The 27,163-nt window shown below is 39.0% G+C and overlaps 2 protein-coding genes across 3 annotated transcripts in view; both read left to right on the forward strand.

Moving 5' to 3' along the window:
- LOC121378918 (bZIP transcription factor 1-A-like) overlaps nt 1-6,549 on the forward strand; it is an 11,675-nt gene extending 5,126 nt beyond the window's left edge. For both annotated transcript variants that reach the window (XM_041507304.1, XM_041507303.1), the window contains exons 2-4: nt 2,405-3,037; nt 3,647-3,754; nt 5,768-6,549. In XM_041507304.1, coding sequence (XP_041363238.1) covers nt 2,405-3,037; nt 3,647-3,754; nt 5,768-5,956 — 930 coding nt within the window. In that variant the 3' untranslated portion in view covers nt 5,957-6,549. The remainder of the gene's footprint in view (nt 1-2,404; nt 3,038-3,646; nt 3,755-5,767) is intronic.
- A 1,891-nt stretch (nt 6,550-8,440) lies between these two features.
- On the forward strand, nt 8,441-13,593 carry LOC121379975. Its single transcript, XM_041508680.1, has 4 exons — nt 8,441-8,946; nt 10,814-11,575; nt 12,426-12,533; nt 12,676-13,593. The coding sequence occupies exons 1-4, from the start codon at nt 8,845-8,847 to the stop codon at nt 12,832-12,834; spliced, it is 1,131 nt and encodes a 376-aa protein (XP_041364614.1). The 5' UTR covers nt 8,441-8,844; the 3' UTR covers nt 12,835-13,593.
- The last annotated feature ends 13,570 nt before the right edge of the window (nt 13,594-27,163 follow it).

The raw sequence follows: 27,163 nt of genomic DNA on the forward strand, positions 1-27,163 counted from the left end.
AGTGGAGGTGTAATATATATAGTTTTTAATGTTTTGTGTTTTGGATGTTATGAATAAAACTATTATTTGAGATAACATGGTAATATACTAAATACATTACGAGTGTTTTAATGTTCTGTATTGACATATAAAAATAGTATTCTACTTTATTATATAAATTAAAGTTTCTGTGACTCCTCAGAATAATATATTACCCGTTTAACCTAATATTATGGTAATTAATATTATTTAATTATTTAGTCTATAAAATTAAATATAAAACCTGATTCCACATTCTTTTCTTTTTTTTTCGTTTAGCAAGGAGGGTGTTTTGATACCCCCTAGCCTAATAAGTAAGAGATCACACACAGATTAGCACATACCACGCCCTTTAATATACCCATTAAACGAAGCTTACCGGCCTCGGTGGTGCAGTTGTTAAGCCATTGGACTACAGGTTGGTAGGTACAGGGTAACTAATCATTGACTATTGGATGATAAACATTTGGTAATTTTGATATTTAGACTTAAAGAGGATACCCGCTACATTTTTCCATTAGCAGTAAGGGATCTTTTATAAACATTTTTTCACAAACAGGAGAACACTTACCACGGCCTTTGATATACTAGTCGTGGGACAGGTCCCGGCGTGATATATTTCTTGTGGGGAGTGATTAATTGCTCCGCTACCTTGGATTATGAGGAAGGAAGGAAGGAAATGTTATATTTAACGACGCACTCGACACATTTTATTTACGGTTATATAGCGTCGGACATATGGTTAAGGACCACACAGATATTGAGAGAGGAAACCAGCTGTCGCCACTTCATACTCTTTTCGATTAGCAGCAAGGGATTTTTATATGCACCATCCTACACACAGGGTAGTACATACCACGGCCTTTGTTACACCAGTTATGGAGCACTGGCTGGAACGTGAAATAGCCCAATGGGCCCACCGACGGGAATCGATCCTAGATCGATCGTGTATCGGGCGAGCGCTGTACTACTGATCTACGTACCGCCCCCTGGATTATGAGGAGCTATTTAAGATATTACTATATTGATACCATATAAATTCGCAGGCTACGGGGAGCTAAAAATCACTCACCTTGAACTGGTGTCAGGTGAGTGATGGAGAGCGTGAGTGACAGCTCCCTTTAAACGGCGTGGTCTGGAGGGGCACTGGTTGGGACGGGGATTACAAATCAGCTTGGACAACCCTGCGATCTATCTATCTATCACACTTAAGACTGAAGATCCGATGAACCAAAAGTTAAAGTTAAAGTTTGCTTTGTTCAACGACACCACTGGAGCACATTGGTTAATTAATCATCGGCTATTGGATGTCAAACATTTCGTAATTATGACAGGTACTCATCAGAGGAAACCCGCTACATTTTTCATATGCAGCAAGGGATCTTTTATATGCTCTTTCCCACAAACAGGAGGGATGAAACATCTAAGAGAGTGGCAGTCCTCCTAGGATCAGCATAGCGTGGAAGCAATCATGACTTAACATCCTTTCAACTCTGCCTCGTGTAGAGATACGGTTTTGATCATAAAAAACGTTTAATATATATATATATATATATATATATATATATATATATATATATATATATATATATGTGTGTGTGTGTGTGTGTGTGTATGTGTGTGTGTGTGTGTATGTGTGTGTGTGTGTGTGGATCTCAGAAAAGCACTTTGATGTATTTATTCAAATTATATAGCTTTTTAATCACTCATATTATATGCATTCCCCTCCCTTCGCACCCCCCGCCCCCTATAAAACCCCCAAAGCAAACAAAAACAAACAAACAAACCCCAAAACAACAACAACAACAAAACACACAAAAAAAACCACACACACCTATATATATATATATATATATATCTTACAAAATGCAGCGAACTATTCCACGAACCACCGGCCTCGGTGGCGTCGTGGTTAGGCCATCGGTCAACAGGCTGGTAGGTACTGGGTTCGGATCCCAGTCGAGGCATGGGATTCTTAATCTAGATACCGACTCCAAACCCTGAGTGAGTGCTCCGCAAGGCTCAATGGGTAGGTGTAAACCACATGCACCGACCAGTGATCCATAACTGGTTCAACAAAGGTCATGGTTTGTGCTATCCTGTCTTTGGGAAGCGCAAATAAAAGATCCCTTGCTGTTAATCGGAAAGAGTAGCCCATGAAGTGGCGACAGCGGGTTTCCTCTCAAAATCTGTGTGGTCCTTAACCATATGTCTGACGCCATATAACCGTAAATAAATTGTGTTGAGTGCGTCGTTAAATAAAACATTTCTTTCTTTCTTAGTTCATGAACGCCTCTCATTTTGATATAAAGTGGACCTAACCACTTAAGGTTTTCAGCCTCTGATATAAAATCGTTCTTAATTAATTAAATGTTTTGTTTTCAAGATTGACCACGATTCTACTCATTTTGTTGGAAAGAGGCACAAAAACGTGGAGGATCATGCATCTTCGACGCACGGACATTCAGAAAATGTCACTGACATCAGGAACCAGAAACATATAACTGAAAAAGCATCTGGTGAGGATTCTAAAACGACAGAAATCCATTGTTTCGTATTCAACAATACGACCAGTGACGAAGACTTCGTGTCGTCTGTTTTCTCCTTGCCGTCTGATCTGTTCACCGAATCAGACGACATTGACTGTTTGTATATAGACCTTACTGATCAGGCTGTGGGCAGTGACTCGGATCCCTTTCCTCTCACAGCCAACCTACCAGAAACTGTTAAAGAATTGCTGACAGAAGATTTTGAGATTTCTTCAAGTGGTAGTCCAGAGAATCAAGAAGAGTCTTCGGGTTTCACTTCGATGCAGACATCGGTGGCAGACGACCAAGAGCGCCAGGCATTATTTGACGAATTCACATTGGCAGAGGTGGAAGGTCGTTCGATAGACACTGATAATGGTGAAACGTCCGTGAATCTGCCGGTGAAGCAGAGACTTAGGGCCAACCTGGAAAAGAAATACCACAACAAGCCACTCCCAGTCGTCGACTTCAACCCAAAGCCACAACCAGAGGTATGGTTGAATCCGTTAAAAAGGCAGTTTTCTATTCGTCTGTCTGTCTGTCTGCCTGTCTGTCTCTGTCTCTCTCTCTGTTTGTCTCTCTCTCTCTCTCTCTCTCTCTCTCTCTCTCTCTCTCTCTCTCTCTCTCTCTCTCTCTCTCTCTCTCTCTCTCTCTCTCTCTCTCTCTCTCTCTCTCTCTCGCTGTGTGTGTTAAAGATGATAGTTTTGTTTATTAATTCTCAATTAGAGTTGGACATTTATTGATGGCTTCTATGATGACGAGCAAACTGTGTGACAGTTGTTTCAAAGCAATTGACCCCGCCGTACACCGTAAGATGTTGGTTGGGCATCTAGATTCACCTTATTCTCCTTGTCTGACAAGAGCTCTAGTCTGTCAAGCTCTTACTATCCAACACTGCGTCCCTGTCCTTGTCTTCTCAGTAAATCATTTCCCAAGATCTGGTCACTTTAAAAAAAAAAAAGTTTTTGTCGCTTCGGAAATTGTACCTACAAGCTATGATGTTAGCGCCATGGGACAGGCCAGCTTTCAAATGTATAATGCAAGTATTGTCAATTAGAGCAACAGATAAATAATTTTAGGGAGTTTTGTTTTAATTTTAGCTTACAGAAGAAGAGAAGGCCAAGGCTGAAAAGCGGAAACAAAGTAACATAGCCTCGGCAAGACGCAGTAGAAAAAAGAGCGCGAAACAAAAAGATGATCTCATTAAGGTGTGTTTCATTCAATCTAATTAAAATTAGCTCCACTGGTTAATTACTATTACCTGTGGATCTAACAGCACCACGTTGGAGCTCATGTCCAGTTGACCTTTTATTCGACCAATCAAAACCTTACTTGCAAAATCATGCCAGTGATGTAAAATGAATTTGAAAACATTCGGGATTATGCCGAGGGTATACGAAATTATTAGGATGAATTACGAAGTATATAAAATTCGTTTCAAGACGAAAAAACAAACAGTGATGGTATAGCCATAAAATCTGTTTATACTAGTATATAATCCAGTGTTTATTATTGCACTTTTCCCCCCGTTTTTTAATGTTGAAATAGACTAATAAGTTCGACTACTGCATAAATAGTCTCGCCCGATATTTTTAGAATTTGTATGCTCCAGAATAACGCTATAAAAGGCAAAGTGTAATTGGTCGATATTTAAATTGTTATTTATAGATGAAATGTCACCTGGACATGGGAGTCCAGGCAATGCTGTTAGATCTACTGGTAGAGCTAATTTAATCAGATTGTGTTTGATTATTAGAGGTATACATAGAGAATAATACACGAGTGGCTGTTAGATACCATTTATCTCACAACGAATTGTTTTAAAATGTATCTAACGAGCGAAAGCGAGTTTGATAAATTTTTAAACAAAAGGTTGTGAGATAAATGGTATCTAACGGACACGAATGTATTATTCTATCTCTTACATATCCTAATGAACCAGGTTTTAAGCAAATTTTAACATCTTTATTGACCAAAAGGTATTTACAGCTCTTTGCACTCGTAGCTGACTTACGCGTCACAGACACGTGATTGCCGGGTTAACTGTACGTCACAGTGTAATCGACTTCCACCTTTCTGGGGGTTTTGTACTGGACGTATGGCATTGGTGACCTGGTCATCACCTAGGAGCAGCCAGTCGTATGTCTTGAAATTGTTAACACACGTACGTGTGTAAACAGCTATGTGTTATCAAAAATAATGCATTGTGTTCTCACCAACGGGTGTGTAAGAATTTTTATAAACACAACACATGATGTTTATAATCACAGTCTGTGGCTTTCTTTTACAGGTACCTCATGCACGATTCAAGCGCAAGGGTACTTGACATAGTGTTACTGCATACATTTATTTCCCAAATAAAACTTCTTCTTCTATTTTTATTGGCAAACACTTTTTCTATTATCTCATTTTATGATGGGGCGGGACGTAGCCCAGTGGTAAAGCGTTCGCTTGATGCGCGGTCGGTCTAGGATCGATCCCCGTCGTTGGACCCACTGGGCTATTTCTCGTTCCAGCCAGTGCTCCACAACTGGTGTAACAAAGGCCGTGGTATGTACTATTCTGTCTTTGGGATGGAGCTTATAAAAGATCCCTTGCTGTTAATCGAAAAGAGTAGTCCATGAAGTGGTGACAGCGGGTTTCCTCTCTCAATATCGGTGTGGTCCTTAACCATAAGACTGACGCCATATAACCGTAAATAAAATGTTTTGAGTGCGTCGTTAAATAAAACATTTCCTTCCTTCCTCATTTTATACTAGCGTCAGACTACCAACTGCCAGCAGAAATTTGGCCAAAGTTCTGCTGTCACGACTTCTACGACTATCCAGTTGCTAGTCTGAGCGTTCTTACAGCTCGATTCTGGTCGTATAACCCATTCTTTGTTAATCTGAACGCACCCGTAGTAAGTCGGGAGTTGGGGAAATTATAACGCAACCATCGAGTTGGCCAACTTTCTGATGGCAGTTGGTAGTTTGACCCTAGCATTACGCTACCGATTACGCCGACTCGACTGTCGCGTCGGCAGTAGTGTGAAAATGTTACTCTGCACACACCTACCGATTAACGCCGACCCGACTGTCGTATCGGCAGTAGTGTGAAAATGTTACCCTGCACACACCTACCGATTAACGCCAACGCGACTGTCGAGTCTGCGTTACTCGGTAGGTGTATGCCAAGCATTACAGCTCCTGATTAAATTTTTTTTTAAATTATTATTGTAGTTCATCAACGACCTCGAAGAAGAAAATGGAAAACTCACAAAGGAGATCAATAAGCTGAAAACGAAAAAAGACGCCCTGGTGCAGATAGTCCGCCGGTATATCGGAGAGGACGATCGACAGCGATTTCTGAATGAGAGGCTGGCCGAGGCGTTGGAGTCATATTTAACTGAACTTGAGAACAATAGATGACGTCATTAGATGAATTTTGGGACAGGACGTAGCCCAGTGATAAAGCGCTTTCTTGATGCACGGTCGATCTATGATCGATCCTCGTCGGTGGGGCCCATTGGGTTATTTCTTGTTTTTTCATACTTCTCGCACTACTGAATGTTGGTGATGCCGACTGAATGTGGACGGTCTAATCTTGAGATATTCTAAAGAATCTCAAGTGTATTTGTATTTATCATTCTTGTAAAAAGGTGAATGTAATGGTTGATATCATTTCTTTTCAAAAACATTTTTATTATTTATTTATTTATTTATTTGTTTATTTTATTATTAATATTAGTATTAGTACTACTATTAGCAATATGTATGTACTGTAATCGACTGCACTTGAGCGCTAAAAGATCCTTGCTGAGTGCGGCATGGGATAAGTACAGAGAAAGCACTTGATAGTGCAGATCAAAAGAGGAAAAGCGATCAAAACGATGGGAAACTGTTATAAAGGCCTTGCGTATTATATTACAGATTATTATTTGTTTGTTTCAATGTATATTTGTTTGTTATGTATTTGTTTGTTTGTTTTCCTTTTGGTGAATAAAAATAACTGTACAAGATAACCATGTATTCTCGTGTCATTTTTTACCTAGAAAAACGTGTTTCCAATATATCTTAACTGGTTGGGTTTTTTACTTAATAGTCGGTGGCCCCATTGGGTTATTTCTCGTTCCAGCCAGTTTACCACGACTGGTGTAACAAAGGACGTGGTATGTACTATCCTGTGGGATGGTGCATATAAAAGATCCCTTGTTGCTAATCGAAATGAGTAGCCCATGATGTGGCGACAGCGGGTTTCCTCTCTTTGTATCTGTGTTGTCCTTAACCATATGTCTGACGTCATATAAATAAATAAAACATATGCTTCCTTGCCTTTCTTTCACCTAATAAAGGAGCGAAATGTAACCCAGTAGTAAAGCGCTCGCTTGATGCGCGGTAGGTTTGGGATTGATCCCCGTCGATGAGGCCCATGGGGCTATTTTCTGTTCCAGGTAGTGCATCACGACTGATATATCAAAATCTGTGGTATGGGTTATCCTGTCTGCGGGATGGTGCATATTAAAGATCCCTTGCTGCATTAGGAAAACTGTAGGCGGTTTCCCTGAATGACTACGTGTCCGAATTGTTTGACATTCACTAGCCGGTGATTAATTAATCAGTGTGACCCAGTGGTGTCGTTAAACAAAACAAACGTCTTCTTTTATCTGATAATTGTTGGTAAGGTTGTTGTTTTTAACACTGGATGTATTTATGTTTGGGAAAACAAGCAAAATGAAGGCACTGATACTAGTTACTACACTAGTAAAGATTGTTTTATTTAACGACGCCACTAGAGTACATTGATTTTTCATCTTATCATCGGCTATTGGACGTCAAACATATGGTTATTTTGGTATTGTTTTTTAGAGGAATCCCGCTGTCGCCATATAGGCTACTCTTTTATGACAGGCAGCAAGGGATCTTTTATTGTGCTTCCCACAGGCAGGATAGCAAAAACCATGGTCTTTGTTGAAACAGTTATGGATCACTGGTCGTTGCAAGTGGTTTACACCTACCCACTGAGCCTTGCGGAGCACTCACTCAGGGTTTTGTGTCGGTATCTGGATTAAAAATCACATGCCTCGACTGGGATACGAACCCAGTACCTACCAGCCTGTAAACCGATGGTCTAAACACGACGCCACCGAGGCCGGTAGTTACTACACTAGATACTACCAATCAAATTACAAGAATGTACTGGTCAGATGAAACAACAGGTCCTGTCGCAATGTTCAGATTTTGCAATAAACTGACTTTTTTTTAACAGAAAACTACTTTCTCATCATCTCAAAATCACTTTATGTGTTTAATTGGAAATGGGGAACAGATTTAATGTTCAAGTTAAAAGATCCCTTGCTGCCTGTCGTAAAAGAGTAGCCTATGTGGCGACAGCGGGTTTCCTCTCAAAATCTGTGTGGTCCTTAACCATATGTCTGACGCCATATAACCGTAAATAAAATGTGTTGAGTGCGTCGTTAAATAAAACATTTCTTTCTTTTTACTTTCGTTCGTTCTATCCGTTCGTTACGGTTCACAATTAACATTAACACGGACTGTCTCATTGTTAATTAGGGACATCAGCTTCAGTTGTATGGATGTAGGCAAACGGAAGTCACCAATACGCAGTGAAATGAAGACGATTCGAGTTACTGGACCTTGACGCAAAGATTTCTTTTCTGAATCCGTTAATGTCACGTACCATGCGTATCAGTCTGGCCCACAGTCAATAACAGTTAAATTGTTAGCAGGTGTTCGCGATCAAAATCGGCGTGCTGAACGCATATCCGTATGTCGCAACCTGCAAAATTTCCATGCTCATATACCACTAAGCTTTCGAGCATGTCCCAATCTGGAGGCCAGGGCCCAACTCGGGGCAGAAAATTAATTGGGACAATTTTGACTTTAATCCAAAGGGAAAGGGGATTTTATAATTTGTTTGCGTCATGTTCAAAAACATAATAATAATTTTAAAATCTATATATAAAATTTTGGACGCTTTTTAGATCGGGCATTTCTAAAATTAAAACTGGCAACCTGTTGATGATTGAAGTTATTGGACCTTGACGCAAAGCGTCTTTTTTTTTTTTCTTTCTTCTTTTTCTTTTTTTAGAACCACGTGATAGACACCTATAAATATGGCCAACTGCCAGTAACATGACGGTATTGTTTATTTTTTTATGAATGGATTTTGTTTCCTTGTCCCCTTTGAAATAAAAATACACACGTGTAATAGTACTACACTAACACTACCAGTTAAATTTGGAGAGCATTAGTACGATACAGAGTCGACATACAGTGAAGTTCATTCAAAAAGTGATATGAATGACCAAAATTGTTTCGAGTTGCTAGATTTACTGGAAAAATACGATTTTTCATTTGAAGAATATAGCTGTGACTTCTCAGAGGGACGAACAACCGATGTAAGTATTAATTAAAATAGTCCTATTTAATAATGTTATAATGTTTATATTAAGATATAGTAAACACAAGATCTTTTACAAAATTCGCAGGCATTATCAAGAAATGTTTTATTTAACGACGCACTCAACACATTTTATTTACGGTTATATGGCGTCGGACATAAGGACCACACAGGTATTGAGAGAGGAAACCCGCTGTCGCCACTTCATGGGCCACTCTTTTCGATTAACAGCAAGGGATCTTTTTATATGCACCATCCCATAGACAGGGTAGTACATGCCACGGCCTTTGATATACCAGTTGTGGTGCACTAGCTGGAACGAGAAATAGCCCAATGGGCCCACCGACGGGGATCGATCCCACACCGACCGCGCATCGTGCGAACGCTGTACTACTGGGCTACGTCCCACCCTTTCGCAGGAATTATCTGCGCCTGTTTAATATCAGTGTAGTGTAACAGAGAAACAACAGTAGCAATAGTAGCAGCAGCAACAATAGCAGTAGCAGTAGTAGTTGGTGTTGTTGTTGTAGTAGTAGTAGTTGTTGTAGTAGATGTAGTAGTAGTTGTAGTATATGTAGTAATAGTAGTGTTTGTGGTAATAGTAGTTGTAGTAAATGTAGTAGTAGTAAATGTAGTAGTAGTAGTAGTAGTAACAATAGTAGTGTTTGTAGTAGTAGTTGTTGTAGTAGATGTAGTAGTAGTTGTAGTATATGCAGTAATAGTAGTGGTTGTGGTAGTAGTAGTTGTAGTAAATGTAGTAGTAGTAAATGTTGTAGTAGTAGTAGTAGTAGTAGTAATAGTATTGTTTGTAGTAGTAGTTGTTGAAGTAATCGTAGTAGTAGTAGTAGTAGTAGTAGTAGTAGTAGTAGTAGTAACTAGTAGTAGTAATAGTAGTATTTCTGTAGTATTTCTAAAGACTATATGTCAAATTTACCAAATGTTTGACATCCCATAATCATCATCAATTCCTGTCACGCCTAGTGGCATTTAGGGCAGCGACGACGTTCTTCTACGCCGGACTATCCCTTGCTAATCTCTCGATGGTGCCCCAACTGTGTCCTGTCTCCTTCATCTCTATCTGGCCTCAGACCACAATGAATTTCGCTATATGTTTCTATATAGCCTTAGTGGCTATAACATTTTTATTAATATTAGCAGGCCCGTGAAGTTGTTGTATGTACCTTTGCCTGCATGGGGGACACATACCCTGAAAAGGACACCCCTGTTGTCCAGCTCTTTCTCCCAGCATATTGTTTTAAACAGACACACCCTCTAAACCAGGCCGGAGTACACCCATTTTACACAAAAAGCACTACTTTTGCATGGGCCGGAATTACCACAAACAAGTCTTCAATGTCAACAAGTTACACATGTTTACAAACTACATGCTATCCCCTGTCACTTCAGTCAAACAGTTGCCATGAAATAATCACAGTCAAACAGCAGACTACTTGAGCGGTCAAATTTCCAAATGGGAAGATAACTGTAATCTGAGGCCATTTCCACTGTTCGGCGCCATGTTGTTTTCGGGCGTCCTCTCTTTCTTTTCCCTTCAGGGGTCCAGCGCACTGTAGTTCTGACATCCAATAGTCGATGATTAATAAATCAATGAATCGTTAAACAAATTAAACTTCAACCTTTTTTAGCATTCACAGCTGTTTACATTGTCTTGTGTTGATGATTTAAGAAATGTTGTATTCATTCTGATCTTCATTCACTTTTGTTTGACACCCAATTGCCGATGCTCTTTTCGTGTTGCCTTGTCGTTAAAAAAATCTTTGATTAATAATTACCCATGGTTATTATTCCGTTGTGATTTTTCAGAAAATAATCGTTGACAAAAAAAATCATATGTTTTTTTGCAGACAGATCCAGTGGACATCACAGCAGATATAAACAGCGTGACACCCGAAACCAACCGAACCATGGAGATTGGACAGCCCTCTGACGTCAATCACAGCCTCGCTAATAGGAACTCGACGGTGACAGACTTAGGACAAACAGGATTTGGTTATCAAAACCACCCAGTTCCTCTCTTGCCACACACATCACAGCCCAGACAAACGCAAGTCTCCGACTGGGGAGGAATATTACCCAACCTGGAATGTTTTCCAGAGAATATCTTTGGGAATTTGAACACTCAAAGCCTAAGGACCATTCCTCAAGAAGATGTCTTTGAAAAACCGGTTGGGCAGAGTGATGGCGGAAATGGCTATGGGAGTGTGGCAAGTGGTCAGAATCAAGAGGTTGTCATGTCTTCGGGGCTTGGTCTAGCGGATCCCGCTGATGAGCCGAGACGAGACATGGTTCTGAACGACACCTTGGGAAGTCTGAAAAGCCAGCCAAAGACGTTAGAAGACATCATAATGGAGTCTGTCGACGAGATTGGAACATGCCTTACACCAAGGAATGAATCTGAAAACCAGGATGGAGGGCAGATTAATGGAACATGTGCAGACATCCTAGCTTGTATGTCTTCGGGCCAAGAAGGTCACAGTGTAGCTGCTGCAGCTGAAGATGTACTACCGGACGTTAGTGTCAAACAACTTCTTCTGAATCAGATCAAGGTCAAATATGGGGATACGCCACTTTCGACGTTTGACACCATTCCAAGATCAGCGAAAAAGGTAACATTAATTACAGTAATACACAAAAACCAATATTTACTCTATATTTTCATTTAAGATATATTGATTCGAACCTAATGCGTCGATTCGCATGGCAGCAATGTGTCCGGGGGTCATTAAAAAAGAAAACATTATCCTTCATTATTCATGATGCGCAGCGTGTTAACACAGACGTTCTCAAACATGTCAATGAAGTTATTTGTAAATTAGCTTCTTGTTCGCTGTCAACCAGTATATGTGAAGAGCTGGCATCCTGAACTAGTTATGTCTAAAAACATTTTAGATAAACGAGGTTTTAAGTCTTAAAAGTGTCTTTTTAAAAAGTATAAAAGAAACAAGTTTAAGTCTATTTTAATTAAAAAGCTTTTTCATCACTCCTATTAAAAGTGTGTATGTCCCTTTCACGTAAAAAAAAAGAGTAAAATGGTGATTTTTTTTTTTTGTGTTTTTTTTAAATCGACAAATAATATTAATAATAATAATAATAATTTACTATTTCGCATTCGTTCTTTTCTTCTAATATATTAGCAGTGCGTATGCCACTTCCCTTTAAAATAAATATTTGGGTTTTGGGTTTTTTAAATCGACAAATAATATTAATAATAATAATCTACTATTTCGCATTTTTTCTGTGTTTTTTTCTTCTTCTTCTTCTTCTTCTTCTAATGTATGTATTAACATGAGAAGAAAAACCAGAAGAAGAAGAAGAATGCGAAATAGTAGAGTCCACTTATTTGAGCAAAGATTGGACATAATCAGTTGTGAAAGTGAGCTCTTGATAAATGAAGAAGAAGATGAAATTAATTAAATAAATGACGTGTACTAAAATGATGATTCCCTAATATTGCAGCTAACTCCGGAAGAAAGGGCAAAAGACGAGAAACGAAAGGAATCCAACCGTAGATCGGCGGCCAGACATCGGGATCGTCAAAAGACTGATATGGCAAATCTTAAAGCCGTTAGTATTTAGTTTTATTGGTGCTTGCCGTGTAGCCTGATCTCTGCCATATTAGTCTCATGAGTAGGAGTGTTTTTTTGATACGTCAAAAATGCTGGTGTTTTTCATTACAACTGTAATAGTTTGTTGTTGTTGTTTTCAGAAATATGAAGACTTGGAAAGAAGGCAACAGAACATCATGAAATACATCAAAGTTCTGAATGGACAGAATCACTACTTGAGACGTATTCTGATTGGTTACATTTGTAAACATCGTGGCAGTACTCGCCAAGAGAAGCAATATGGCACGGGTTGCTGCTGAGGCACACAGAGCAAACAGCAAATGATGACATTGCGTCTCATACTATACCGGAACCGGAAGTCGTGCGCGAGGTTCAAGAGCCAGGGCGCTGAAAGGGGTATTACCAGTTCGGTTGGTTGGTGAAGCCAAAGGAGAAGATAGACGCTTTGAATTTTAAAACATTTCATTTTAAAATCTCAATATAAGCGTTTGACATTTAATGAGGATTGTTTCACAATTTAACCAGCGTTTCATATTTAATGCGTTTCTTTTGAAATTTTAAATATCGCTTGGTGTCTGATGTGTTTTTTGTGTTACATGTTTACTAACATCTGACATTTAATGTGTTCCATAACAAATGCCTGGAATATTTCATCTAACCTCTAAGGAGTGTTGTTTTACATTATAGATTGAAAACTTACCATAGATATAAATCCTTTAACATTTGATTAAATTAGGAGAGTTACATTAGCTAGTGATGCGTGTGACGTTTTAAATAGTTAAAAGCCTTATCTGTGTTAGGTTGTTTCATCTGTATCGGTTATTGTAACATTACTATTCGTTGAAACAATATACGTACCTGTAAAGGATCACAATATATCTCAGCACTATAGTACATGTGTATTATCACCAGTGTTATGCTGCGATTCCTAATGCACGATATAGTTTGATCTACACTGTATATTGATGATTATTCTCAGTTCATCTGTACCAATACTCAATCAATTTTTATGGCGTAGAATAATATTCGAAGTGGTTGAATAAAAGTATTTTTGCTCACATTATTTTATTATGTTATATGTTATATGCTCCAGACATCGGTGTGATTCATTGCTCCCCTAACTTACATTAAGGGGAGCTATTTAAGATATTACCTTTTTAATATCATATAAATTAATAACATAAAAATTACTCGCCTTGAACCAGTCGTATGGGAGTGATGGTGAGCGAGAGCAATAGCTCACCTTAAAGGGCGGGGTCTGAATCAGATGTTCTGTCTATTCGTAGTGATAGTTACATGGAGGGTTACATGGTTCGAGGTTTGGGGGTTTTGCGGGGGGTTGTTTGGGAGAAGAGCTGCGGATTTTTAAAAACATTTTGAGGGGTTGTTTTTGTTGTAGTTTGGGGTTATCTTCTTTTTTTTCTTTTCGTTTTTTTTTTTAGTTTTTTTTTTTGAGGGGGTTGGGTTTTTTTTCTTTTTTTTTTTTTCTGTCTGCGTTGTTGTTTGCTGGTTGTTGTTTTTTGTTCTTGTTGGGACAGAGTCTTCAGACAAGTTCCGCTTCATTTGTTTGGGGGTTTTTTCATTAGCAACAAGGGATACGTTGCACGCACTTTCCCACATATCGTATAGCACATACCATAACCACGGAGAGACCAATCGTGGCGCTGGATAGGACGGTAAAGGGGGGGGGGGGTTAGAGTGTTGGTCTACCGAGGGGATTCGATCCTTTGCCCAAGTCCTTCGGGAGAGAGATTTTTAGAGAAATCAGACTTATGTCATGATGGAATATACTAATTTTAGCAGACGGGCTATTTACATGGGAGAGAGAGAGAGAGAGAGAGAGAGAGAGAGAGAGAGAGAGAGAGAGAGAGAGAGAGAGAGAGAGAGAGAGAGAGAGACAGATAGACAGACAGAGACAGAGAGAGACACACACACACACACAGATAGAGACAGGGAGAGAGACATACACACACACTGAGAGAGACAGAGACACAGAGAGAGAGAGAGAGAGAGAGAGAGAGAGAGAGAGAGAGAGAGAGAGACAGACAGACAGACAGACAGACAGAGAGAGAGAGACAGAGAGACAGAGACAGAGAGACACACACACACCACACACACAGCGAGAGAGAGAGAGAGAGAGAGAGAGAGAGAGAGAGAGAGAGAGAGAGAGACAGACACACACACACACACACACACACACACACCTCCACCGTCCCGCTGTTGCCAAGTATCAACAGAAGTTTATATGTGTATATCACTGATGTACCTTGCTTTGTCACCATTGAAAAATAATCTTTATTCAAAAAGTGGGCTACGTCCCATCCCGTTTCTTATAAAGTCTCTGTGACGTTGACATTGGAATATCCTCTGAAACAATCCACTAGAGCTCGTCTCAGAGCAATCTGATTAAAATTAGCTCTACTGGTCTCACCAATAAATCTAACAGCATTGCTTGGACTCCCATGTCCAGGTGACATTTCATCTATAAATAACAATTTAAATATAGACCAATTACACTTCGCCTTTTATAACGTTATTCGGGAGAATACAAATTCTAAAAATATAGGTCGAGACTATTTATGCAATAGGTGAACTTGTTGGTCTATTTGAACATTGAAAAAACAGGGTGGAAAGTGTAGTAATAAACTCTGGATTATATACTAGTATAAACAGATTTTATGGCTATACCATCACGTGGGGTTTTTTTTTTTCGTCTTGAAACGAATTTTATATAAAAGTTTATATTGAAATTAGTTTTCGGCATACTTCGTAATTCACCCGAATCATTTCGTATACCCTCGGCATAATCCTGAACGTTTCCAAATTCTTGTCAAATCACTGGCATGATTTTGCAAGTAAGGTTTTGATTGGTCGAATGAAAGGTCAAGTGGACATGTGCTCCAACGGGCTGCTGTTAGATCCACATGTAATAGTGGAGCTAATTTTAATTAGATTGGTCTCAGAGCTACATGCGATTTTTTAAAATATGAAAAATGCATTTCGAGGTATTCGAAACACCAGGATGACCAGAAACACTTCGGATGTACGAAAATAGATAATCTAAACAATGAAATGCTTGTGATGTTAACTATATAAAAAAAACCCGCTTAAATAGTTTTTAAAATCCGCCGTAGTGTTTAAAAACTAGGGTCTTTCATTTTAATCCGGACGTCTTGTAAAATTCGCCATGAATTTGTTTTTAGGCCATAGACGTTTCGTTCTGTTTCGTTAATTATCTTTCATGGTTATTTAAAACAACAACAAAAACAAAAACCTACTAGTCGATCCTTTACTAGCCCTAATTTTAATATCCTCCAAATCAGAACCCCTGTCCCCCACCCCACAGCTCTGCCAAACACACACACACATACACAGAGAGAGAGAGAGAGAGAGAGAGAGAGAGAGAGAGAGAGAGAGAGAGAGAGAGAGAGAGAGAGAGAGAGAGAGAGAGAGAGAGAGAGACAGAGAGACAGAGAGAGAGAGAGAGAGAGACAGAGACAGAGAGACAGAGAGACAGAGACAGAGAGAGGCAGAGACAGACAGACAGACAGACAGACAATTATCCGCTAAGCCATTAAAAAAGTTAGTTTGTTTTGTTTGACGACACCACTGGGACACATTGATTAATTAATCATCGGCTATTAGATGTCAAACATTTGGTAATTATGACACGTAGTCATCAGAGGAAACCCGCTACATTTTTTTAAAATGCAGCAAGGGATCTTTTATATGCAGCATCCCACAGAGAGAAGAGCACATACCACGGCCTTTGATATACCAGTCGTGGTGCACTGGCTGGAACGAGAAGTAGCCCAATAGACCCACCGACGGAAGGAAGGAAATGTTTTATTTAACGACGCATCCAATACATTTTATTTACGGTTATATGGCGTCAGACATATGATTAAGGACCACACAGATATTGAGAGAGACACAGATGTTGGCGTTGCATGGGCTACTCTTTCGATTAGCAGCAAGGGGTCTTTTATATTCACCATCCCACAGACAGGGTAGTACATATCACGGCCTTTGATATACTTGTCGTGATGTACTGGCTGGAACGAGAAATAGCCCAATGGGCCCACCGACGGCGATCGATCCTAGACCGACCGCGCATCGAGCGAGCGCATTAGCACTGGACTACGCCCCCCACCCCTCCCCACTGACGGGGATCGATCCAAAACCGACCGCGCATCAAGCGAGCGCTTTACCATTGGATTACGTCCTGCCCGCTAGGTCAATAAAAAGCTTTATGTTCAGACAACCGTGGACTGTGTATATAATAGAACCTATCGTTGGGGTGGTTGAATTTACCCAGCTGTATCTAAGTGGTTCTATAGTGGATCTATTTTATGGGTCTGTATTGTGAAATCTAACATCACTGTCACGGGTGGCTTGGGGTTTTTACGTGTTTCCCAGAATATAGGTTGATGTTGCGAAACTTTTGCCTGTGTGTGGTGATTTGTTTTTCCAAAGCACAGACAACAAACCCGGACGCAGACGCTATTTAATTTTAATAACAATGCTATGCTTCCCTGTCCATAAAACGAGGCGGAGATATAATTAACAAACATTGAGTTATCAATAGCTAATGGAAAAAAAAATTCTATACAAATGAAGCGAGATTATTTTCGTTTTTCTGTGTGTGTTGATGATGGTGGAGAAGCTGATGGGTGGTATAGGAAACTTTCTAATGGATAAAGTAATGGAATTTTAATGGAAATAAAGCTTATGGTATGCCCCGTGGTTATTGTGGAAAAGTTGTTTCTAAACCTAGCAATAACTTATTTTATTATCTGTTTGACACTCCCACAAAAGGCAGTGTATTCAGGGATCTACAACCCAGATATTGTCAATGGGATAATAAATTTGAAAAAATAAAACAAAGACAAAAAACTACAAAATTAAACAAACAACAAACATCACCACCACCACCACCAATAACAACAACAACGATTATAATAACAACAAAAACCAACCAAATATGTTTATCTCTTAAAGGGACATTCCTGAGTTTGCTGAATTGTAATATGTTTCCGACTAATAGAATATTTCTACGATTAAACTTGCATATTAAATATATTTTCTTGTTTAGAATATCAGTGCCTGTATATTCAATGTGTTTTTGGTCGTCTTAATATTTATAAGAAGCCCAAACGGGATTTTGTCTTCAAATAATTTCGTACGTACGAAAAAACAATATTTTAGGAAATAAGATGAAATTTAACCTAGTACAAATATTAGAACGATCAGAAACACATTTAATATGCAGCCATTAATATTTTATGCAGAAAAATATATTTGATATGTAATTACAATCGTTAAAAAGTCTTTGTTATTCGATAACATCTTAAAAAGTGCAGCAAAGTCAGGAATGTACCTTTAAAAGAAAGTAACATTAAATGTTTTTAATACACGTATATAATATCAGTTGTTTTATTTTTTTAAACGATTACTGTTTTCCTAGATGTGAAAAGAAGTAAAAGTAAAGTTTGTTTTCTTTAACGACACTGCTAGAGCACACTGCTATATTAATCATGTCAAACATATCGTAGTATTAGTAGTAAGGAACTGTTATATTTACCACCCCACAGACAGGATAGCACATACAACAGCCTTTGATATACCAGTTGTGTTGCACTGGCTAAAACGAGAAATAGCCCAATAGACCCACCGACGGGGATCAATCCCAGACTGACTGCGCATCAGGCGAGCGCTTTACCACTGATCTACGTCCTGCCTTATGTGAAAAGAAGTCAGAGCAGAAACTGTCAAACTGTCAGTACGTTTTCTTTGCGATCTAATTCGGATAACCAATAATATTTTAACATTTCAGGGCGCTAGGAATGATATCTGGAATAGGGGTCAATATCTCTAGCGAAAGGGGCACGGTCTCTTGTGGGGGTGGAGGTCGGCACAGGCCACATTTTAATTGTATTTATATGGAGTAGGAATTAAACGCGCACGTCTTCGTCCTCAAATGGTGGACACCGCTACCAATCCCCCCCCCCCCCCACACACACACACACTCCCAGACCCACACCGGCCGGTTCCTATGTATTGCTGAACAACACGATGAAACACGTTTTGGAGAGACAATATTATTGAATGTCAGAAACGACAATTACAATTTACCGAATATTTCCGCGAATACGTTAGTAACTGGGCTTGCATTAATTCAGAGATATCGTCTATGAATGACAATATGGATAAAATAACCTTTGATGTCGAAATAGAGAGTCGATGTCATAAAAGTCATGTATGTATAAATATCCACGATTGTACAACTACAGACCTGTAATATTTAAAATTCAATTATTTCAAAATGTCAAAAATGTAACATTACAGGTTATTCCCGTGAACCATTTTAGAATAGAATAGTGTTTAACGTGCACGTTCAGAGCAAGCTGTTGTAGCCCACGCCTGTTCTGGGCACAGGTGCTGGCCTCGGCCGGCTCGTCCGTCCAGGACAGGAAAGTTGGGGAAGATAGGAGACAGGACCGCCTGCACTGGCAGGTGCAAGGGAGCACCAGCAGTCCGACCGTAGCCGGTAACAGGTGGAGGGTGGTATGGTGCTATGGAATTTGGAATGTCCCGTAGGATTAAGCCAATATATGTATATATGTATGTATGTATGTATTTTATTCATATATATATATATTACCCACATGGTCTTAAATATACGGTTACATAAATATCGTATTTTCCCACGCTATCTCTATGGCTTTTTTTTTTCGTGGGGGATGGGGAAGGACGTTAGTAAATGATCAGGAGCGTCGGTAGAATAACTAATCAAAGAGACCGTGTTCAGTAAAAGTGTGTTCATGAGACCGAGAGCTCGCGATGTATTTGACTGGTACCATCGTCTATTCATTATCAAATTCATCTAACGTTAGGCGGGCTCCGAGACTTTGCCCAGTGGTAAAGAGTTCGCCTAATGCGCGACCGCTCTAGCATCGATTCCCGTCGGTGGGTTCATTTGGGCTAATTCTCATTCCATCAAGTGTTCCACAAAATTGTGTAAACTATAAAGGCCTTGATATTATGTATTATCCTGACTGTGGATGCTGCATATAAAAGATCCCTTGCTGCTAAGCAAAAATAGTAGACAACATCTGGTTTCCTCTCTCATTATGTAAAAAGTAAAGTAAAGTTTGTTTTATTTAACGACGCCACTAGAGCACATTGATTTTTAATCTTATCATCGGCTATTGGACGTCAAACATATGGTCATTCTGACACTGTTTTTAGAGGAAACCCGCTGTCGCCACATAGGCTACTCTTCTTTACGACAGGCAACAAGGGATCTTTTATTTGCGCTTCCCACAGGCAGGATAGCACAAACCATGGCCTTTGTTGAACCAGTTATGGATCACTGGTCGGTGCAAGTGGTTTACACCTACCCATTGAGCCTTGCGGAGCACTCACTCAGGGTTTGGAGTCGGTATCTGGATTAAAAATCCCATGCCTCGACTGGGATCCGAACCCAGTACCTACCAGCCTGTAGACCGATGGCCTGCCACGACGCCACCGAGGCCGGTCTCTCATTATGTGTGTCGTCCTTAACATTTTGTCCGACGGAATATCAAAGGCTGTGGTATGTACAGTCCTGTATGTGGGGAAAATACATATAAACGATTTCTTGGGAAAATGTAGCGTGTTTCTTTTGAAAAATGCGTCTCAGATTTACCAACGTTTCATATCCGATAGCCGATGATTAATTAATCAATCTACTCCAGTGGTATCGTTAAACAAAAAACCTAACAAAACCATAAACCAAAACCTTGACACCGAGGCCTACCCCATGCACTAAAACGGATTCTGAAGTACACATTTGCTGTGGGGTTTTTTTTTTTTTTGTTTTTTTTTTTTTTTTTACTCAGGATTATACTGCATTGTTTACTATAGTAGTGTCGGAAATAGAATAAAAATGATGTTCGTCGATTATTTCTTACATATTAAACTGACAAGTAAATATTTTGTAAATATCTATTTAATGATAGTCTACCTAATTTAACATTTACTTGTTTGGGCACTGTCAGTAAACAGGTGATTTGTGCACTTTACTGGAACAGACTATAACAAATTTTGGTCAACGTGTGTCAATTTCATTGCTGTTAAAATATGTGAGGGGCTGTTTCTGATGATGGTTTATTACCCCTATCCCTCTCCAAAACAAAATATTTTTAGTCATTATAAGTGACATTTTAGCCAAACTGTCAAGAACCATTATGAGTGATTCATTATACCGGTATTAAAGGTGCTATCTCAATGTTGCACAATGACAGCTATTGCAAATTAAAAAAAATATATATAGATATATATATATATATATATATAAAATATTGATTTAACATTTAAAGAAGACACCTTTAACAATATGCCCAAAAATGATTATAGGAAATAATTTTATCTACTAGTAGAAAATACATTTTATTGGAGAATCTTTATCACAGCTCGCATATAACTATGATATAGCACCTTTAAATTGTTGCAAGATTGTGTAAATTTCTAATGTACTTATATTGAATTTATATTCAATAAATATGCTTGTCATAATTAATAATTTATGCTGCAATTCAAAATAATAAGTTAACTTGCAGTTTTAAATTAAACGTTTGTTTAAAGGTAAACGAAATTGACATGTATCAAAATGTGTTATAGTCTGTTCCAACAAAAGTCACAAATTACCTGTTTACTGACATCTTTAGTTTAATTTCAAGAGTAAACACTACCTTGTACATCAATGAGAGCCCAAACAAGTAAATGCTAAATTAGATGGAGTATCATTGAATGGGTATTTACAATATATTTACTTGTCAGTTTAATATGAAAGAAATAATCGACGAAAATAATTTTTATTCTATTTCCGACACTACTTTAGTAGTTTTGTTTACGTCACGTACCCCAAAAACATTTCCCATTTTTTTCGCAACTGATTTGATGACCCTGACACATGACAGGGCCATGACCATGATGACAGGAAAAGTTCCGTTTGAAACTACTGACCCAGTGGCACAGTGTTCCCGTGACTGCACAGGGCGATGACGTGGCAGCTGTGTTTATTATTGATATCCCTGTTTAATGTTCCATCGACACAAATAGAGACACGTCAAGCTTCCATGGGTGGATCTATTAATAAAACCAATAAACACGTGGCCTGTTAACAGTGTGGGCGGGATGTAGCCCAGTGGTAAAGCGTTCGCTTGATGCGCAGTTGGTCTAGGATCGATCCCCGTTTGTGGACCCATTTGGCTATTTCTCGTTCCAGCCAGTGCGCCACAACTGGTGTAACAAAGGACGTGGTATGTATTATCCTGTCTGTGGGATGGTGCTTATGAAAGATCCCTTGCTGCTAATCGAAAAGAGTAGCCCATAAAGTGGCGACAGCGGGATTCCTCTCTCAATTTCTGCGTGGTCCTTAACCATATTTCTGACGCCATATAACCGTAAATAAAATGTGTTGAGTGCGTCGTTAAATCAAACATTTCCTTGTTAATAGTGTAAACATCGGCCTCGGTGGTGTCGTGGTTAATATATCGGATATAATAAGGCTGGTAAGTACAGGGTTCGCAGCCCACCCAGAGCGAGTTGTAACGACTCGATTGGTAAGGTGTAAGACCACTATATTGACTTTTCAGCTAACCACTAACAGCTAACCACTAACCCATTGTCTTGGACAGATAGCCCAGGTAGCTGAGGTGCCTAGGACAGCGTGCTTGAACCTTAATTAGATATAAACAGTCGTAGCTGGTGTGTGTTGTGATGAACCCATCATACCCATGGTCTTGCTTGCAAATTGGCCAATCCAAAATGTTTTCACCGGTCTCGGTGGCGTCGTGGAAAAGCCATCGGACAAAAGACTGGTAGGTACAGGGTTCGCAGCCCGGTACCGGCTCCCACCCAGAGCGAGTTTTAACGACTCAATGGGTAGGTTTGAGACCACTACATCCTCTTCTCTCTCACTAACCACCAACAAACTAGCAATTAACCCACTGTTCTGGGCAGCGTGCTTGAACCTTAATTGGATATAAGCACGAAAATAAGTTGAAATGAAATGAAATATGTTTTTTTATGGGTTGTGGTTGTCAGTAACTAATGCCACAGGCGTATGAGACGAGGGGTCAATAGTAGCAACTCCCATCCACCCCTTCGGGCAAGAACGATGGAGATATTCGGGTAAATTGAGCGTTGTAGTTCCACTACTCTGTCCGCAGTATTAGTAATATTAGTTGTAATCCATGTAAATATGCGTAGTGGTTCGTTTTAGAACCCTATATAGCTGTTTTCTTTTTTTTTAAATCTAGTTTCGGTTGTTTTCGTTTAATTCAGCCAAAAAAACATCAGCTGTCTCCGCCTCCCACCCCCACCCCCACCTACAATAATGGGTGCCTATACGCCTGTAAGTAATATGCTTGATTAACACCTAATACGTTTTAATTGGTATATCGATTATATTATACCTTAAAATACATTCCTTCCCAACTCTTAAAAAAATTAAAAAATTAAAAAATAAAACAAACAAAAACATTGGCGTAGCCAGGATTTTACATTGGGTGTGGGAGGCGGAGGGCAACCACATTATTTAGTCATCTTATGTGGCGATAGGAAAGTGTATAACGTGGTGGAGTAAAAAAAAAGAGAAAAAAAAAAGAGGTGTCATTGGTGAATGGGGGGGGGGGGGGTATTGCCCCCATGGCCACCTTCTGACTAGTCAGTAAACAAAAATACATCTAAATAATTTTATTTACATTTTTTTTTTAATCATTGAAACACCCAATAATTATGACCGATAGGTTAATATGTGACGGTATATTTTGAATATGACAGAAAACAAACCTGGCTGTTACTTTAATGCATGAATATTGTTTATGTACTTTATATTATTTACCTAATCAATCTTACCGTTGACAATGGACTATTACTGTACGCTGTTCTGCGCTACCTGTATTCCCCATGAATTGCCGATCATAAAGGAAAGTCCTGGGATGTGCATTTCAACATGTTCGTCGTTACGAAAATGGACGGAATCGTTAACGCCAACAGTCCTTTGGCGTGACGTCAATATGCTTATTGATGCCAAAGCGATACTACGTACATTCTTCTAAATGTAGTTTAACTTCCGAGATGTGCGAACAGAATCGCTCTTTGACATTTAATAATCATTTTTATTTTAAATGTGTATAAATGTATAATATTTGTGCGTGGATCTATTACTACCTAATGACGACAGCTAACTATTGTGCTGCTCCGATGTTTTCTACAAGTGTTGAGTGGATCTGTCAATAGAGGTAAGTGTTTGATTGTTTCTTATCAGGCCCCCCCCCCCCCCCCCCTTAGGATTTTGATTAGGGTACGGTCTTGCTTGTAAGAGCTGGGGTGCGTAGGCATTGAGGTAGCGAGGGGTTTATATTGAGGAGCCACCCACATTGGTTGTGTAAGGGGTGTGGATGTGACTGAGGAGAATTTTATATTGAGGAGGCACCCACATTGGTTGTGTATGGGGTGCGGATGTGAGTGAGGAGTTTTATATTGAGGAGCCACCCACATTGGTTGTGTGTGGGGTGTGGATGTGACTGAGGAGAGTTTTATATTGAGGAGCCACCCACATTGGTTGTGTAAGGGGTGTGGATGTGACTGAGGAGAGTTTTATATTGAGGAGCCACACACATTGGTTGTGTATGGGGTGCGGATGTGAGTGAGGAGAGTTTTATATTGAGGAGCCACCCACATTGGCTGTGTACGGGGTGTGTATGTGACTGAGGAAAGTCATGGCTCACATGCTCCACCCTGCACTGGCTTCTCCAATGCATATTAATAAGACTGTACCATTAATATCATCTTGATAATCATTACCATCATATTGATAATTATTACCATCATCTTGATAATCATTACCATCATATTGATAAGCATTACCATTATATTGATAATCATTACCATCATCATGATAATCATTACCATCATTTTCATAATCATTACCATCATCATGATAATCATTACCATAATTTTCATAATCATTACCATCATCATGATAAACATTACTATCATTATGATAAAAAAATTAACATTATTATAATAACCATTATTTAGATAATCATTACCATCATCATGATAATCATTACCATCCTTTTTATAATCATTACCATCATCATGATAATCATTACCATAATTTTCATAATCATTACCACGATCATGATAATCATTACCATCATTATGATAAAACAAATTAACATTATTAAAATATTTAGATAATCATTACCATCATCATGATAATCAATACCATTCTTTTCATAATCATTACCATCATTATGATAATCATTACCATCATTATGATAATCATTACCATCATTATGATAATCATTACCATCATTATGATAAAACAAATTAGCATTATTACAATAACCATTATTTAGATAATCATTACCATCATCTTCATCATTATTTTAATAATCATTACCATTACCTTGATAATCAGAGGCGGGACGTAGCTCAATGGTAAAGCGATCGCTCGATGCGCGGTCGGTCTGGGATCCATTCTTGTCGGTGGGCCCATTTGGGCTATTTCTCGTTCCAGCCAGTGCACCACGACTGGTATATCAAAGGCTGTGGTATATACTACCCTGTCTGTGGGATGGTGCATATAAAAAATCCCTTGCTGCTAATCCAAAAGAGTAGCCCATGAAGTGGTGACAGCGGGTTTCCTCCCTCAATATCTGTGTGGTTCTTAACCATATGTCCGACGCCATATAACCGTAAATAAAATGTGTTGAGTGCGTCGTTAAATAAAACATTTCTTTCGTTACCTTGATAATCACTACCACTATCATGATAATCACTATTATTTTATTGATAAACATTCCCATTATTTTCATTACCATTATCATGGTAATAACCATTATCAGGTTTGTTGTAGTGGTGCGATCCAGTTTCCTAATTTTATGTATTTCAGTCGTTATCCCTCTGTAGACATTTTATTTTCTGAAATTCAAAAACCAGACTAATTAACTACGAGCAAACTTTGTATTTATTATGATTATTATGATTACGTTATCATCACGAACACCACCACCATCATCATCATAACCATCATCATCATCATCACCATCATCACAATCACCATCATCATCATCACCATCATCATCATCATCATAACCATCATCATCATCATCACCATCACCACCACCACCATCATCACCATCACCATCACCATCATCATCATCATCACCATCACCATCATCATCATCATCATCACCATCACCATCATCATCACCATCACCATCATCATCACAGGGATTTATCCAGGATTTTTCGCCAGGGTCCCATGTCTGATAGGATTGGGAAAATTAGTGCGAATAAATCATATTTGGGATATTTTTCGGACCACTAAATGAAAAAAAAAAGTTTGTTTTATTTAACGACGCCACTAGAGCAGAGTGATTTCTTATCTTATCATCGGCTATTGGACGTCAAACATATGGTCATTCTGACACTGTTTTTAGAGGAAACCCGTTGTCGCCACATAGGCTACTCTTTTACGACAGGCAGCACGGGATCTTTTATTTGCACTTCCCACAGTGAGGATAGCACAAACCATGACCTTTGTTGAACCAGTTATGGATCACTGGTCGGTGCAAGTGGTTTACACCTACACATTGAGCTTTGCGGAGCACTCACTCAGAGTTTGGAGTCGGTATCTGGATTAAAAATCCCATGCCTCGACTGGAATCCGAACCCAGTACCTACCAGCCTGTAGACCGATGGCCTAACCACGACGCCACCGAGGCCGGTAGACCACACTGTATGATGCAGCACACAACTGTTAAATTAATTTATTAGAACAGACATAATTATATATATATATATATATATATATATATATATATATATATCCATATACTCTATGGATCGGAGACATGGTGAAGTACGCAGAAGACACTAAAACGAATACAGACCTACATCAACAAATGCCTGCCCAAAATCTTACTCCTGAAGTGGACAGACAAGGTAACAAACAATACATTCTGGGAACGGACCAAGAAACTACCAATAGAAAACAAAATAAAGAAGAAAAAGTGGAGGTGGATAGGACATACACTTAGGCAGTCTACAGAAACCATCACCCGTCAAGCCATCACAGGGTTACATCAGGAAAGAGATGGAGAAGATGGCCACAAACAGACAACAGTGACGTTCCTTAGTCGATGGCCTATGCTCTCATATATATATTTATATTGGGTATTTGTAGTACAGAAATTGGGAATTTTCAATGCCACTTTCTTTTGGGAAAGGGTCTATGTTCGGACCCACAAAATGCCTGGAAAAATCCCTGCATCATCACCATCGTCATCATCGTCATCATCATCATCATCATATCATCATTATCATTAATTATCATCAATGCCAGCATTATTAAGATTATTTAGTTTTTGGAGTGGTTGTGTATGTTGTCGTCGTTTTAGCGAAGGTGATTCCATAAAAGATTACAAGATTTCTATGATGTTTGTTGGTCTTGATTACAAGGGAAATAATTATTGAAATATTATTAGTTAGAGTTAGTTTCCCTTAGTATCCTCCTGCAGATGACCACAGACCACAATTAATTTTGCTATATGTTTCTATATAGCC

This window comes from Gigantopelta aegis, chromosome 8, assembly GCF_016097555.1.
Source record: "Gigantopelta aegis isolate Gae_Host chromosome 8, Gae_host_genome, whole genome shotgun sequence".
NCBI classification, from domain to species: domain Eukaryota; kingdom Metazoa; phylum Mollusca; class Gastropoda; order Neomphalida; family Peltospiridae; genus Gigantopelta; species Gigantopelta aegis.